The sequence below is a fragment of the Hypoxylon trugodes genome (assembly GCF_022578975.1).
Source record: "Hypoxylon trugodes strain CBS 135444 unplaced genomic scaffold F4822scaffold_3, whole genome shotgun sequence".
Lineage (NCBI taxonomy): Eukaryota > Fungi > Ascomycota > Sordariomycetes > Xylariales > Hypoxylaceae > Hypoxylon > Hypoxylon trugodes.
Window position 1 is genome coordinate 3,898,140 of NW_026250018.1, and position 16,275 is coordinate 3,914,414.

Here is a 16,275-nt window from a genome sequence, read left to right on the forward strand (position 1 = left end):
TCGATTAACAACGTGGGCATTGCATGGCGTTTGGTGGGAAAACAATTGATATCAATATGAAGCATGGTTTTATGTTTTGATACGCCCAGAGCCTTGATCATAGTAGACTGAGGGTATAGAACAACTCATGTTGGATTATCCGGACTCGCTTTCAGTTGGATCCTCACCATCTACTACCGGAAGTACGAGCTTTGCAGCCTGCATCGTCTACGATTCTCACGAACGCATTTCCGAATTTACGGCAGGATGAATATCTACTTCGAAGAAAGATGTTTACTCATCCGACTCTGTCTCATCATAGACGCCCTCAAGGAAAGCTAACAGTGAAGCTATCGCGCGCGCTTAACGACTTCATCATTTAAACATCGGATGTATCTTTATGAACCCTATTACTCGTAACGATGAAAATCGCCCGTAGCTCAGTATCCCGGTTCTTTATTGGAACCGGCAACCCTGAAGTAACGATTGAACGGGCCTTCATCTACCATCGAACCAGAGAGTGATTAGATTCTGCCCCGCCGGACATAGCTCCGTACGTAGAGGAAGAAATTACAAAATTCAAAAGGCAAAAATTCCACGATAGAACTTCTATGGAAGTGATTACGAGGCCTCAGTACGGACCCATATTTCGGTTCACCTGGTCTTAATGCTATCGATCCAATCGGAACACGTTTCCGTAGCGGAGGCAACAAGAAGTGAATTATTGGGAATAGGTATGTCGATTTGAAGTCATCGTGACTGATGAATGTTGAACAACATGATGTCAACTACTGGTTGTACATCAATACGACGGGTACATACAAGGCATGTGCGCTTTATACTGTGCGGGGTATTTTTCTAATGCCCAGGTTATTCTCCGCGAAGGGATCCATCGTAAGTCTAGAACTTCACCTCAATAACATCCATTTCTTTCTCTATCAAACCTATAGCAATCCTCTCCCACGCCTTCCTTGTTGTGCTGATCTTAGGCTTTACCATACAGCCCTTATTAGAGGACCTTGATCAATAAATACCTTAATATATCGCTTACACACTCCGCCTCTTTGGCATTTTATTTTTACATTCATTTAAAAAACTCCAACAATTTTGAAGTTGCAGGAGCATTTACTCCGAAAGATGACGTACAGTTTAACCAGCATTGGAAACGTACAGCTGGGACTAACTGCAAGATCCGTCAGTGGGGGCATCTACTCGATTGGGTCCATTTCCCTGCTAGGTGCTAGAAATCTAGACCTTCCATTGGCTAAGACACTATACCAACTGTAAAGATCCTAGCCCTGACGGCCCTGGAGAAGCTTCGCTCGGAATTCTATACATCCTTGACCCCCGTCCACGTCACTGTCAGATTGACACCTTTTATTTCCTACACAGGCGTTTGGATGTGGGATAAGCGATACATATTCACTAGGAATCCTTGCCGTAGACCCTGATTTAGCGAGGCATCGCAATGGATCCGTTTAATGGGATTTCAAGAAATCGACGACAATTCCATGTCTCGCGTCTTGTCCGACGTCAGATCTTGCGTCTTCATTTCGAGACAGATGCGCATGGTGGCACCTAGCTGGGTAAAGCTCCATGATGCCCGTTCGGTATCGGTGATCAATCTGTCTGAGACGCCGCCGGCGGGCTGAGTTGCTTGCTGCAATGGGAGCCACAAGCGGGAAGGCGCTGGAAAGATGCCGGAGCCACTGGATCAGCTTCGCTTGGGCACTTGCTCGGGGTTTAGCTCCATTTTGGCGAGATTCGAACCTCTTGAGTGAATGGAAGCAGTGACATTGTATGACATTCTCTTTAACAAGCTGACATCAGTTCAAGTCACGATCCAACCAGAACTTCCATTTACGGACATTTATATCCGATCGCTGTACACCGTAAGCCCAGTGCCTTTTATATAACAGGCGCCCGTAATTTATGTACTTAGGATTGAACGCTACATGCGATCTTCGTTACCATTACCAATCGTGACTTTTACTTACAAGCTTGGAAAACGTATTTAACCATGTCGCTCTGTTCGAGAGCCCTCGGCAGACAGTGTTTACGAGCATCGTCTACTTTCGCGAAAACTACGAGAATGGCTACTTCAACTGCTCAGCTTAGAAACGTTCATTCTTCAACACCCGCCGCGGCGGCACCAACACCTACCGCACTTGCCGAATTTGGTCGGAAGACCAACACAATTCCGAAGCCTCCAGAGTCGAGAGAAAACCCAGCCGTTGGTATCGCACCGAGCCCAAACGAAAACATAGGTCAAAGGCGATTAGCGGATTTTGACTTAAGCGGAAGGGTCTTTATCGTAACTGGTGGCGCGCGGGGCTTGGGTTTATCGCTAGCAGAGGCGTTAGCAGAGACAGGAGGAAAGGGTATGTCCGCGTTGTCGCATAACACTGACCTCAACATTCGATGTACTAAGACGCCATATCATAGTTTATTGTTTCGATCGCGAACCAGAAGCGGATAGTCATTGGTCCGAAGCTGCGAGACGAGCTGACGAGTGGGGAGGTTCACTCCACTATCGACAACAAGATGTACAAGACACGGAGGGGCTCGACCGAACTATCGAAGAAATTGCGGATAAGCATCAACGACTTGATGGTATCGTCGCCGCGGCCGGCGTTCAACATCTTTCCCCTGCCATAGAATGGACTAAGGAAGAAGTGAACCGAATGATGGATATCAACTACACGGGTGTCATGATGACTGCCACGAGCGCGGCTCGCCAGATGTTTAAGTACAAGATCCACGGCAGCATGTGCTTCATCGCCAGTATGTCCGGCAGTATCGCTAACAAAGGACTACTTTCCCCCGTATGTGAACCCAGACTCTCTTCCCGCAAAGATATGTGGCTCTAACTTCGATCACAGGTATACAATTCTTCTAAAGCTGCGGTCGTCCAATTGGCCCGGAACCTTGCGATGGAGTGGAGCCCCATCCGAAAAGACGGGACGGGCGGAATCAGAGTCAACTGCATCAGTCCGGGTCATATCTTGACACCTATGGTGCTTAAGAACTTTGAAGAAGTCCCCGGACTGCGCGAGAAGTGGGAAAGTGAAAATATGAGTACGATTCCTTCCATATTCTTCAATTGTGCGATAGCTTATTCTAACGTATTATAGTGGGCCGATTGGCGGAAACAAGCGAGTTTAAGGGTGCTGCGCTGTTCCTGCTAAGTAACGCCAGCAGTTTCATGACGGGAAATAACATGGTTATTGACGGCGGTCACACAGCATGGTAGGAATAACCATCCCTCAATTTCACGTCGGAGTTTGGGTTCGGAGTTTTTAAGTGAGGGATTGAGCGAGCATTTCGCGGCACCAAAGGGCCGTGCGGATAAGGGAAAAGATTCATATTCGATTTGGCCTGGTGCCGATGAAAAGGGCCGCATCGACGGCTCCGCTACACCTTGCTCATGTATTCATGACTAGAAGATATCCCATTGACTAGAGATACTTGTACAGTAGAATTAAGATTCAGGACAATTGAAAAGTTATTCAGATTATTTCGGTGAGCATTGATCCTGTGCTACCCAAGCCAAGACGGGCGGCGGCAGTGTACCCGGACAATATCTGCAGGCCACAATACTAGGATTGATGCATCGCCCTGAAAAAGGTAGTAAGACTAATCTATCTGTCAGGAAAGGGGTGGTTGCACATTCTATCCCAATTAAAAATACGAACAATCCTAACATCTATGTAAGCACCTCAATATTATATCTCTAGACTTCTTAGAGCTACCTAGGTAAGATTTTGAGTTTACCTAAGTCCCAGGCATTTGGGCCGCCCACATATCAGAGTTTGGCGGTGCGTCTAGGGACCGCCGCTACGGCGTCACTTTGTTTTAACGTTCCAACTGGATGACGTCCGTTCTTATACCTACCTAGGTACTTAGGTACTCACTCAAGACTAAGCGCACTATTTCAAACGGTTAGGGGCCGATTGCTGTGCTTGAATCGTAATCACTCAGGGGCGCCAATACCTTCATACGACAATTCGGCCAACTTTTTTACTATGTGCCGTGTTTCCCGAATGGATTCAATCTCAAAATCGATGCATCAGTCATGGCGTCGCTTTGCCGGGATTTAGATTAGGACTACACCGATCCTAGCTATCCTGCCGTGTCCCTCGATCAAACACAGGATAATACATGGTATATATGATAACACCGCGTCTATAACCAACGATCTCAACGAATAATATCAAGACAAACAACTGGAAGATTCTTCTTGTAACGGTCATAAAGGATGTTGTTTCAAGATCGCCAATTACCCGATTGGGCAATAACGACAAGCATTCGCCAAGTCGTGCCAAGTTTTGTGGTATCCATGACGTTCAGACTTTAGGATAACGAATCAGATTGGTTGAATGAATGGGACTAACTTCTACAACTAATACAACACCATGACTCGACTTACCTAACAAAACCCGACGCATCACGATTCCAGGCCTCAATCCGTCGAACTAATAGGTGTTGATTGGATTCGCTTAGCATAGGGGATCTGAATTGGAGCCGTTCATGTAACACGAACTGTTATGCCGAACCTTGAAAACTGGCTCGAATTGTCGTTTGTTTACGTTCTGCCCATGTTACAGTTGACAATCTTAATCATGACGTCAATTCCTGAATCACTACCACATTGATATTAAAATGCCATCGTACAACCAACGTGATGAAGGTTCTGTAGACATTGTCAGGACGAGTGAGGAGAGTAGAGTTCATTGGCTCTGCTGTGAATTCCCCAGAAATTTCACATTGCCGCCGTAGCCCTTAGTGCCGCTCTGCGAAGTTCGAGTTATACCCTTATCAGGAGTCTATTGAAGTTAAAGCGAATAACATCACCCAAGTAATATCTAAGGAAAATGGGTTTCTTCAACCGTCGTCGCGCCGACGGCGCTGGAGCTGGGGCTGGGGCCGGCAATGTTAATGGACACCATCGAGATCGACGTGCCTACGATACCGTAGGTTATCCTATGGCGGTCCGACCGAGTTTCGGGCAGTGGCTGAAAGTCACATGGATTGATATTATTACTATGATTTGCATGGGTGCTATTGGGCTTGGTGTATGTTCTCTCCCCTCAATGTTATAATCGCCTGTTTGGGTAACTAATAATGAGCTTAGGTATACGAAGCGCATCCAGCTCCCACTCGATCCTTCGCCGTGACCTTCTCCGATGGCGAAGTTGTCTATCCCGAATTCGCATACCCGCTGCGAAAGGAAATTGTTCCTATCTGGCTAGCAGCATTCCTAGCAGCCGTCATCCCGATCGTCATTATCTTGTTGATGCAGATTCGAGTGCGCTCATTTTGGGATGTCAACAACGCGATTATCGGATTACTATACTCACTAATAACAGCGGCCGTATTTCAAGTATTCCTAAAATGGCTGATTGGTGGCTTGCGCCCGCATTTCCTAGCTGTCTGCCAACCCGACATTACTCTCGCAAGCAACGCGCCGGGTGTAAAAGGCGCTGGTTACAATGCTGCTGGTTTCAACAGCATCTACTACACGAAGGAGATCTGCACCGGTGACGAGAAAGAAATCAACGATTCCCTCGAGTCATTCCCTTCAGGTCACAGCACCGCTGCATTTGCCGGTTTTATCTACCTATACTTGTACCTAAACGCCAAGTTAAAGGTCTTTGCTAACTACCACCCCGCTATGTGGAAGCTTGTCGCCATTTACGCCCCAGTACTCGGCGCGACCCTCATCGCGGGTGCTTTGACGATTGACGAATTCCACAACTGGTACGATGTGGTAGCAGGCGGCATTATCGGCACTGTTATGGCGTTTTCGGCATATCGCATGTGTTACGCATCGATCTGGGATTGGCGCTGGAACCACATTCCCCTACACCGAGGACAGGCTTGCTTATACACATATGATGGCGTTGAGCTTATGGATGCGCTCTTCACGAGACGCGCTGGATGGGGTGCTGGTGCTGCAAATGGCTTTGGTGGTGGTGCGCATGCTACGAATGCACATGGTGGTGTGACGGGTTTCCATAGGAAGCCGGTGGGTAGTGGCGCTCCGCGGAGAGGGGATGAAATGGTTTGAGTTGAGTTGTTATGCCTAATGATTCACGAACACGATCAATTGGTGGGGTAAAAATGGGCAAGAGTGCTTTGTACGAGTAGTATTGTATATGGGGAAATGTAGTGACGATGATGAACATGTGTTCAATTGATGGAAGTAATAATAAGGTATAAAACTTGAACAATTCAATTGAGTATAATAAGTCGCTAGCTACACCTAGACGTGAATTATTATAGTGGAAGGGGTTGTGCAGGAAAACTTCCAGTGGTATGATATAAATCCGTGCCCCCCAGAAGCGTTGTCTTAGTTTCTTTCCCCTCTAATTATCTTTTATTAACCACCAATCGATCTATCCTAGCTTCTTGTTTTCAGCTATCAATCATCGCCAATCCATCCTAATTCAGGAATGATGGCTGGACCCACGCGGGCATATAAGTACCTAGGTACTTATTCGGATAGAAATGATGGCGCTTTTCTTTACGTGAACATATACGCGAAGTCGAAGGCGTTGACTTAAAGCTGTTTTCTAAACCATCTTGGATGTATTAACTTGTGGCGGAATGTCTGGCAAACATGTAAGAGACCTGGAAAAGGAAGAGAATATCTCTTCGGACACATGCCTGGTTTGTCGCAATTTTGATCCCGATTTAGCACCCCGCATCACCAAAAAGGAAGATACGATCTTCTCGATTGAGCCCTTCGGCTTCTCGTTAGGAGTGAAAGAAGAGCCCGATAATAGCCTCGCCCTCTACGAAATAGACAAGCCATTGTTCGAAGTTGCGACACAAGCAAGGCGGGGTTGTAAGGCGTGCGAAGTACTATTACACTCATTTATCTTCTCATGGAACACCAGCGCAAAAATTGATCCTGAGCGAAATTCTATGAGGGCAATGACGGATGCCGTTCAGTCACTCTACCTGCATGCTAAATTTTCGCCTGGGAAGCATGTATCAGTTCATATCGTGGTACGAAATGCTTCGCAAAGCGAGGGAACTACGTTTTTCTCGCGCAATAGTGTGCTCTTCTACCAACTCTTCGCTCCTTTCAGTACGTACCTTTCTCGACTCGATAAATTTTCAACCAATTAACTCACCGGTTACTTATTAGATAAGCTAAATCCTTGGGACATGATTGGCCAGCTTGAATATTCACCACGGAGCGTTTTGAATGATGGATATCGTGATTTTGCACGAAATTGGATTCGCCGTTGCGCGGAAGAGCATCCTTACTGCGGGGCACTCACCCCTAGAAAAATGCCTAAGAGGCTCGTGAACGTGGAGCATGAGGATGATACTATCTACCTAGAACAAGACGTCACCGAGCCGTCACCGTATATCGCATTAAGTCATTGTTGGCAGTTTTCGCAGCCGTTGAAGATGACCCGAGATCGGCTGAAGCGAACGGGAACTTCCATCCGCCTCGAAGAGCTATCCCCTACGTTACGCGATGCTGTTCGGATAGCAAGATGGCTGAAAGTTCGCTACCTGTGGATAGACTCACTTTGTATAATACAAGATGACAAGAAAGATTGGCAAGAACAGTCAGTCCAGATGGGCAATATCTACAGGCAATCCTACTTCACCATAGCAGCACACGTCGACGTTAAATCCCCATCTCCGGTTCATGGTTGTTTTCTCGAGCGCGATAACTTCTACGAACTTCCCCACGAGGGTCATTCCGGCGAAAAGTTCCATACTCTAGTACGAGGAGACTTCACCCACAGCGAAGATCCCGCCACTTCTGTTAGTCTGATGGGTAGAGGATGGTGTTTTCAGGAACGGCTATTAGCTTCTAGGATTATTCACTTCCGACCGGGAGAGATTTCGTTCGAATGTTTTTCCGGCACTGCGTGCGAATGCGACATATTATTACCCCACGATAGTCGTCCTTGGGGTAGAGTTCCTTATGACTCAATCAAAGGAGGACTTGGAGAATTTGCTACTATCACGGAGTCTGGTGGGGGTTATTTGCCTCCAGACACGAATCAAGACTTGGATGTTAAAAAAGCATGGACAACATGGAACGATGTTGTGTCGAAGTATGCCGCTGCCGATTTCACATTCAAAACAGATCGGCTACCCGCACTGGCCAGTGTTGCCAGTCGAATGCCTCAACGAGTATTTGGCAGTTATATAGCCGGTCTTTGGACGCAGGACTTGATTCTGCAACTTTTATGGTCTCATACTACACACGCTGGAAGACGCTTCCGCGATAAGCCGTACGTTGCGCCGTCTTGGAGTTGGGCATCTGGGTCGGGGCCGGTCGACGCGTGGTTTCGATGGCGACACCCCGGGCCTGGGAATTCCTATCATATAATTGTCGCGAAGGTTCGTGGGAAAAACCGTGAGCTTGCAACCTCGGAACCCTACGGCCAGGTCCGGGATGCATCAATCCGATTATATGGGAGAGTCGCGCCGGTGAGATTATGTATTCCTCCTTTCAAGCGGATGTATTGGATCCTCAAAGCACTCTTACCAAGTCGGGTTTTCGAATCATTATCTGGCATTTCCCGGGTGATTGAAACAAAGCTGGACCGGCTCGGGAGAATGCTGAATTTCGGGTCTCGGGCACTACGTTCCGTGCGCGATTTTGCGTGGCGTGTGTCACAATACATTTTCACAATGAATGCTACCGAACATGTAGCGGATATAGCGCAACTAGCGAGAACCAATAAACCATTCCAAAACTTAGATGGATGGACTGGCGTGGCTACCGCCGATACCGAAGAAGACGAACCGAGAATGGCGCTCGAAAGCCTCATTGCTATTGAACTTGTCGCTTACAAACCCGACTTCTCGGCTTCTTTAGAAAATAGCGGCAGGATACAAGTCGGCGCTTTATTGTTAGCACCCTCAAAAACAAAGAAGGGCGCGTATGACCGTGTAGCCCTCATAGAATTCCAAAGGGATATTAAGGGGGATGAGTCAATACGTACCGAAGAGTGTCAGGAGGAAAATCTCAGGAGACTAAATGATTGTTTCACCGGATGTGAAGAAAGAGAGATCACAATAGTATAGATAATCTTTGCAATTCTCAGACACTCGGAGTCGGGACCTACAAAGTTCCAAGGTTCTTGGTGTGGACAAAGTTATTGTGATCCACAATAATAACACCGAATTGGGAAAGTGGGGTAAATGAGGCCCTCGACAACAAAGTTGGTGATAATTTTCTAGACGTCTCTGTTCGACCACTCAAGTCATCGAATATAACTACCCTCTTACCCCCAACACCCGTTTAGTAAAGGAGATTGTTCGAATCGAACCAAATCAAGTGGACGTCATGTAATACTTTACACCAAGGAAACGGCATGCCGCTGGAACAGCGTTATTAAGGCTTGTATTGAGTTGGTCTTTTTAAAGAGTCTGTTTATGACGTCGTCTTAGACCGTAATCGCTGAAATGACGAGCTCGTGCTTCTAGACACGCGGACTTGTATATATACCTCCTTACACTGCGCGCCTCGAGCCGAGGATTCCAAGATAACCTAAAGTTATTGTTATATACGAGCAAACTTTACAAGAATAAGCAAAAATAATAGATCGACCTAGAGTCGTGAAATATTGGAGCCGGTTTATATATGACGGCATTGAAGAGGATCCGAGGCAAGGATTCGAATCATACTTTGCGCTCCAGTCCAGCATCTTGGAACTCGCAACCACTACTATATGGCCTAATGCGGCCCGTGATGATATAGTACTTAAGTCACAAGATTTTGACCCGTTTGTTCGTAAAATTGGCATCGTCCGGAAAGAAAACGTTGCGGCCAATTTACCAGCAGTGAAGACTATTCTACGCATCCCTGACGATCATTGGGCGCGCGTGGATCGTGATGTTGCCATCTTGCGTTTTATAAGAGAACACACCGATATCCCTATAGCAAAGATCATCGCGTTCGATCACACAAGTAACAATTGTCTGAGATCTCCATACATAGTCTAAGAACGCTTCCCCGGTGGTAAGCTAGTTTCAGAGCACCGCTACCTCAATCACGCGGCGCAGTGCAAGCTTGCTCGCGAGCTTGGCGCTATCTACAGAAATATGCTGAATGTTCGAAGTCCTATCGCCGGCGACGTTGCCCCATGCTCAGGGAGCGGTTGCTCCTGTACGCGTACCTTTGTTCATTCTATAGTCTTCCCTAATCTACATGTCGAAGTACCTCACGACGGCTCTGTTACTACTGAAAGTACCTTCCAAGTGCTTAAGGCTTGTTTCCATCATTGGTCCTCGTGCCCTTTAAGCGGCGTCAATGCTGGAATAAGGGACAGGTTAATCCAAATGGCATCAGATATGAATGACCTAGGGTTGTTTGATAATATGCCCATTTGCTTAACCCACATGCAGCTCGACTATGATAATATCTTTGTCGATAGACATGCCCATGGAGACTCGCCTATTATATCAGCCATTACTGACTGGGATACTGCCACTTTTGCTCCTATGTTTATGGTTTGTGTTCCACCCTCATGGCTTTGGATGCGAGCCGAAAACAACGAAACTTTTTCTCGCGCAGTCATCGACGGCCCTACTTCGCCGGAAGCACGTGAGCTGAAGCAGCTGTTTGAAGATGCTGCCGGTCCAGACTATATGCGATTCGCTTATGAACCCATGTATGACTGGGCAAGACTACTTGTGGAACTTGCTATGGACTATCATTTCCATAAGGTGGGGCGAGTTAATGTAGTAGAAACGATACTACGAAACTGGGAATCTCATTGCCGCCAATGGAATCTCGATTTAACATGCTACATACGAGAAGGGACTTTGAACTAGGCAATGAGAAGAACCCTAGAATGATTCTGGTGTCCCCGCCCGAGTGCCCTGGCACTTTGTGGTTTGCCCATCTACGAGGCGCGTGCTTCAAGAATACGTATGTACCGAGGAAGCTAAGTAAAATCCTTCAACACTCTGTCAAGATGGCTTAATTAACACTCGTTTAAGTTTCTAAACATATTGGATGCGATTATCAAAAATGATGCCTTGATTATCTACTTATCTACCAATTTTCATACACTCCCATTGTGGTAGCTTTCTAATTAGTAAATGTTGTCTAAAACTACCCAATCCCAAATACAGTTATGAATCTTCTCCATCATACTTGTCACCTCTTACTTTTTGTAGGTATATCTTCCCTCAAACCTCGCTCGGCTGTGTCCGAAAGTTCTGCAATCGCGACAAAAGATTCCCGTGTTGGTCTCGTGATTGTGGAATCCAGAGAAACGGTCGAGTGGTAACAATCTTCCACATCCTTTATACTCGGAAGGGTCACTCCAGCAGATCTTTAAGCCCGCCGGGACCTGAAATCGCTCCTTTCTGCAATCAGCACACGTTTCCATAGGGACTTGGCTTGCTGGAGCTGCCTTGAAACACTCTTCTAGAAGTAAACGGTCACAGCAGGGGCACCAGAGAGGAACGTCGCCTGGTATGGAAGGAATATCCTTGAAGTCGGTCGCAAGTTGTGTCATTGGTGGTATTTTCTTCGGGAATGAATCTCGTGGCGCCATAGAATGACGCCCAGAGCGGCGAACTGCTACAGCGTTGTTGGCATTTTCGGAAGGTTCAATCGTTCCAGCAATGTGTCCAAGTGACTGATTTCCGAGTTGTTCCTGCTTGACTTCCTGGTCCCATCCTTGGAAGTATTGGGGCGTCGGGATACCGTAGACGTCGTCGGTGTTAATCCCGATAGGAAAGTTGTGCGGACCCCGTTCGAAATAGTCGACGAATGCTTGGGCGTCTGGGCTTAGAGACCCATCGAACATATCATCGCGAATATCTTGTTTTTTTACTTGGCCAGAAGGGCGAAGGCTACCATATCGAGGGTGGCCAGGTGGCATATTTGAGGAATCCATGATATATCGCTTCCTTTGGGGGGGTTGTGTCTTACGAAGGTATGCCAAGATCGAGAAGAGTGGATAGGGGGTGCTGATGATGGAGAATGGGAAAAGTCAAGATCGATACGTTGAAGTGGCATATATACCTAGGTAATTTTGATGCTACTGTCGTCACTCAATGATGTAGTACAGAATCAAGCGAAAATCTATGGATGTTTTCAAACTCACTTGGTCGTGATAGTGTTGGGACGAAAAAATATCTTGTCACAATTTATTCAGTAGTTAGGATAAATCAAAATTCCCTATAGATATCTACTAGGGTACCACGGAGAAGATCTCATCTCATAGGATTGAGGATTCAAAGAGTTCACAACAGTATTCACGTGTAAGCCTTTATATTGGGTGGAAAGGGAGTTTGGAAAAAGCGGTAATAGATATCTAAAATGTCGTGACGAAGTTCTATTGTATTAGCTACCCATAAAGTAACCTATATATGTACTATTTCACCTTGCAAATGACTCCAATGCACTAAGTCAGACAGAGTAAATGTTTCAGTATTACGTCGTCGCTTGTCCATGTAATATAATTTACACTATGAGTTACATACCAGAGCTTCGTGAGTTTTTATCTCGCAGGACTGTTGGGTTTGCTTGATGATAATGCAAATCTACTTGACTCCTGAGTATTGTCACGGCCGTGCTTGCGGTATATTTGAATGAATAGGGGCTGTTTCATTCCAGGCTTACATGTCTACCTAAGTACGTAGGTATTCACTATGTGCAACCCATATTTCTCCCGCACTACTATCGTATTCGATCTATTCAGTCACCTAAATGATAGCTGTGATGTGGAGGGCGAAAGTATTACGGAAGACGCATATCATGCTATCGGTCGAATGATCTCGAAGCAATGGCAGTTACCTAGTGCAAGGATATATGCAGCGGGATCTCAGCCGAATACGACTTAGATAAGAAGATATACCGAGTTTCGATATTGCAGAAAAGATGTTGAAGGATTTATTCACACACCAAAAGGATTCCACGAATGACCATAAAACTTTGGAGGAAACTAAAAGGGAGTTCGAGAAGTGGAATTTCAATGAGAAGAATCCAGTTATACGTGATCTTGAATGCATACAGCAAGGGTTCGACTAAATTTCGGCGACTATCGGGAAGTACGGGGATTAAGGAGGCAAGACAGGGATAAGAAGAAAGCCATAGCATTACTACACTAACACAAGTTACGATAATCTATCTCCCTTTCTCTACTGTCGCGGCCATATTAGCGATGCCTGGAAAGTTTGTTCCTGGGGAGGGCATGTTTTGGTTGGTGTTAGCTAGTATTGTCATCATGACATTGTTGCTATATAGGCCACTGAAGTTCTTATGGATCAGGCCACAGATGAGACGCAAAGGACTCGGTGGGGGCTCGAACAAGACTGCTTCTTCATCTATAAAAGACCAAAATACAAGTGACGAAGAGCAAGGGATCGCTAAAAAGGATATGGGATAGTTGGTAAGGAAATAATATGTAGATATTTAAATAATCGGTGCCTACCTACCCAGGTAGGTTTATATACAAAGATAAGAAATGATATACCATATTTTAAGTGATAGTATTATCTTTCGAATACTTACCAGAAACATTCATAGGAGCTTTTACAATGATGATATAAGCACAACCCCTTTCTTATGTAAGCACTGTAAGTGGTAGCTTGATTACCTCAGCTGATTGATGTTTTTGGTAATGAATTTGGCATGGCATTGATTAGCTCAGCTACTAGAGTTTCTGTGCGACTTCAACTTGAAAAGGCGGGTATCGAACAAACGTACGGTTTTCGACACCGTGGCAGTCTTGATCGAATTATAGCGCACTCGACGAAGTACAAGATTTTAGAACTAAATGTTCACGGCCGTAGTGTGAGGGCTTAGTATTGAGCTACCAACGCATGAACAATGCAGCTTGGGACTAGTTTCTGAAGGATTAAATATGAATTTCAGATATTGCTTTTTGGAATCTAACCAATCACTATGCTGGTTTCATCAGCTCCGGTGGCTCCACCTACGCATCCATGATTCTGTGGCGGGTCGATTTCCGATCGTTCCGAACCGAGCGTGCCGAATTCCGAAGCACAGCATACATCACATTCCACCATGCGCTCCGTTTGGAGTAACTTTATCATGTCTGCGTTGATTCTTTCCTGTATCCATATTTCAAACTGCAACTGGATTGATTTGAGCACCTCGCCGTTGCAGTGAAATGCTCCCAACTCACGCCATTGCAAAAATACCTATTCAATAGTGAGTTGTTACATCTATAACTCCCCGCCACTGATACCTATCGGACACTTTTCGCCCTTTGCCTCTAAAAGGGAATACAGTCATCACAAGTCAGATTGACGGGTAAAAACGTTTATCGGACCCCAAATACAGTCTCAATCGTAACCAGTAATGATCTACCTACGTACGCAATGCTTAGCTAGGTACTTTAAAGCCACGGCTGCTTTCCATGTTCCCATCCTCTTGTTCAACTGAAAATTTGCTAAGTACGCCGCTTGTTTCAAACCGAAGACAGGGGTACTTCCAACACCAGGGCTGGTGAGACTGCTGCTATAGGACTTGGGAACCACGACCGCATCTCACTTCTGAATTTGGCAGTCTGTGTCGCCTTAGCTTAGCCAATATATAGAAGAGGATCACACAAAATGCATGAAATCGATCCTTTGCTCACCCTGAGCTGGATTGGCTTGATCAGATTCATATGGTGAGCATTCATGTTCGCCTTTAACAACGTTTCCTTTACGATCCGCTTGGCTCAAGAACCATGGTATTCAGTGGTTATTTGTTTATAATAGCCGTAATTGGCTGTAAGTGTATTCGATACTAAGCGCCATATAGGTTTTCCGTATTAGAGACTATAGAGCCACGCGGAATATGCCGGTTAGAAACCTTCTCGCAACAACATATACCCTTATCAAGGACTAAAATGATCCCTACTCTTACAACGACTGGGATATTTTAAGATATTTCCGCTTAAAAAGTGCTCATTCACATTATCCCCGTAGTACGAGATGGCACAGATTCGGATACACAGCATATTCAGCTGAATCCTCAGGTGCAATAAGTCATGTCAGACATGGATTCTCATGCAGATGGGTTATGATCTCGATCATACCCCTTTGGACTATTGAGGCTTTGAGTCGCGAGACCTTCTCATCGCCAAAGAGAGGAAAAGGGGTGCCGTAAATTCTGGGACGAAGAGACTTCAGTGGGATGGAAAAGTATAAAGTCATGCTTCTCGCGAACTTCTAGAGACTGAAAGATTGACTTCATCAACCACCACCACGCAGACACCACCAACTCTGATACTATACAGATATACATATCTTTACGAAAATGATTTTCAACACTACCACCATCTTTTCCGCCGTTGCCCTCCTCATGGCTGGCCAGGTCTTTGGAGTTGCTATTGACACCTCATCCAACGAAGCCCGTGATGTACTGGGCGCATTGATCGCTCCTGATCCAAGTATGTATCGCCTAAAATTGCAATGAAGAAAAGTCCATGATGTTAATTCCTTCTGTGTTATAGCTTCCGCCTGTAACTGCCCCAACAACTGCAGTCACCATGCTGGGAGCAGCTGCAAGTATTGTGAAAACCCCAACAACACTTGCAAGACGGTCTCTGGAAGTATGCTATCCCTTAATATTAGATATTAGATTCTTTAAAGACGCTGACATGTTATGCTTCTTAGCTTGTGAGGACCAGAACGGCACTCTGATTTGTGTCGCGTCTTAAAGTAGGGTGCTACTACTTACTGGGGAACTATGACCGACATAAACCCACAGTTTCCCAAACTCAAAGTCCGGCTTCCATCAAGTCAACAATGATTAATGGATGTCGAAGAACATGAATGGATGGGTGCTGGACTCCTTGCAACAGAAACTTGATCAAAGGCGGAACCTTTCCTAATAAATAGAATTAGGAGGGGATGAAGCACGAAAAAAAAGAGAAGAACAAAAGCTTGGTGATGATGGATAGTTCAGTATCGATCATAGCCGATGAAATACAAGGAAGAACGCTGGGCGTTCCATTCTCGCGTATGACATGTAACACATACCTATGTGATATGCATCGTATTAAGGGGTACCATCTACTCTAGTTCCACGTCTCAATGATGCCTACCTGGGTATGTGAAATTATATGAAACTCTCTAGTTACTTAACTCGCAAGGTAAATGCCAAGAGAAAAGTCAGAGTAGTTATCAAGAGCCCTAGGACTTGCCTCGAATCGGAACATACTATCATAACATAAAGCTCGTAAATTCCCGATCAATTTCCTCTTTCTTACCAATATCATTGACTACTTTTCTGATTCTAAGATATTCATCAAAGCTTATATTAACATCGAATAACATAAT

The 16,275-nt window shown here is 45.6% G+C and overlaps 5 protein-coding genes across 5 annotated transcripts; 4 read left to right on the top strand and 1 right to left on the bottom strand.

Moving 5' to 3' along the window:
- Positions 1 to 1,815: 1,815 nt before the first annotated feature.
- F4822DRAFT_192338 (NAD(P)-binding protein) lies at positions 1,816 to 3,496 on the top strand. The gene is made up of 4 exons (XM_051453578.1): positions 1,816 to 2,360; positions 2,425 to 2,804; positions 2,862 to 3,057; positions 3,114 to 3,496. The coding sequence occupies exons 1-4, from the start codon at positions 2,000 to 2,002 to the stop codon at positions 3,230 to 3,232; spliced, it is 1,056 nt and encodes a 351-aa protein (XP_051317425.1). The 5' UTR covers positions 1,816 to 1,999; the 3' UTR covers positions 3,233 to 3,496.
- A 1,357-nt stretch (positions 3,497 to 4,853) lies between these two features.
- F4822DRAFT_427508 (uncharacterized protein) lies at positions 4,854 to 9,045 on the top strand (the record flags this gene model as incomplete). Its single annotated transcript, XM_051460757.1, has 4 exons — positions 4,854 to 5,054; positions 5,114 to 6,007; positions 6,622 to 7,075; positions 7,136 to 9,045. 4 exons carry the CDS (start codon positions 4,854 to 4,856, stop codon positions 9,043 to 9,045), a joined length of 3,459 nt encoding a protein of 1,152 aa, XP_051317426.1.
- A 900-nt stretch (positions 9,046 to 9,945) lies between these two features.
- F4822DRAFT_192411 (uncharacterized protein) lies at positions 9,946 to 11,000 on the top strand. Its single transcript, XM_051453579.1, has 2 exons — positions 9,946 to 10,894; positions 10,966 to 11,000. The coding sequence occupies exon 1, from the start codon at positions 10,066 to 10,068 to the stop codon at positions 10,795 to 10,797; it is 732 nt and encodes a 243-aa protein (XP_051317427.1). The 5' UTR covers positions 9,946 to 10,065; the 3' UTR covers positions 10,798 to 10,894; positions 10,966 to 11,000.
- Positions 11,001 to 11,132: 132 nt separating this feature from the next.
- On the bottom strand, positions 11,133 to 11,858 carry F4822DRAFT_427510 (uncharacterized protein; the record flags this gene model as incomplete). Its single annotated transcript, XM_051460758.1, has 1 exon — positions 11,133 to 11,858. One exon carries the CDS (start codon positions 11,856 to 11,858, stop codon positions 11,133 to 11,135), a length of 726 nt encoding a protein of 241 aa, XP_051317428.1.
- A 2,824-nt stretch (positions 11,859 to 14,682) lies between these two features.
- Positions 14,683 to 15,745, top strand: F4822DRAFT_192425 (uncharacterized protein). The gene is made up of 3 exons (XM_051453580.1): positions 14,683 to 15,383; positions 15,447 to 15,545; positions 15,610 to 15,745. The coding sequence occupies exons 1-3, from the start codon at positions 15,251 to 15,253 to the stop codon at positions 15,651 to 15,653; spliced, it is 276 nt and encodes a 91-aa protein (XP_051317429.1). The 5' UTR covers positions 14,683 to 15,250; the 3' UTR covers positions 15,654 to 15,745.
- The last annotated feature ends 530 nt before the right edge of the window (positions 15,746 to 16,275 follow it).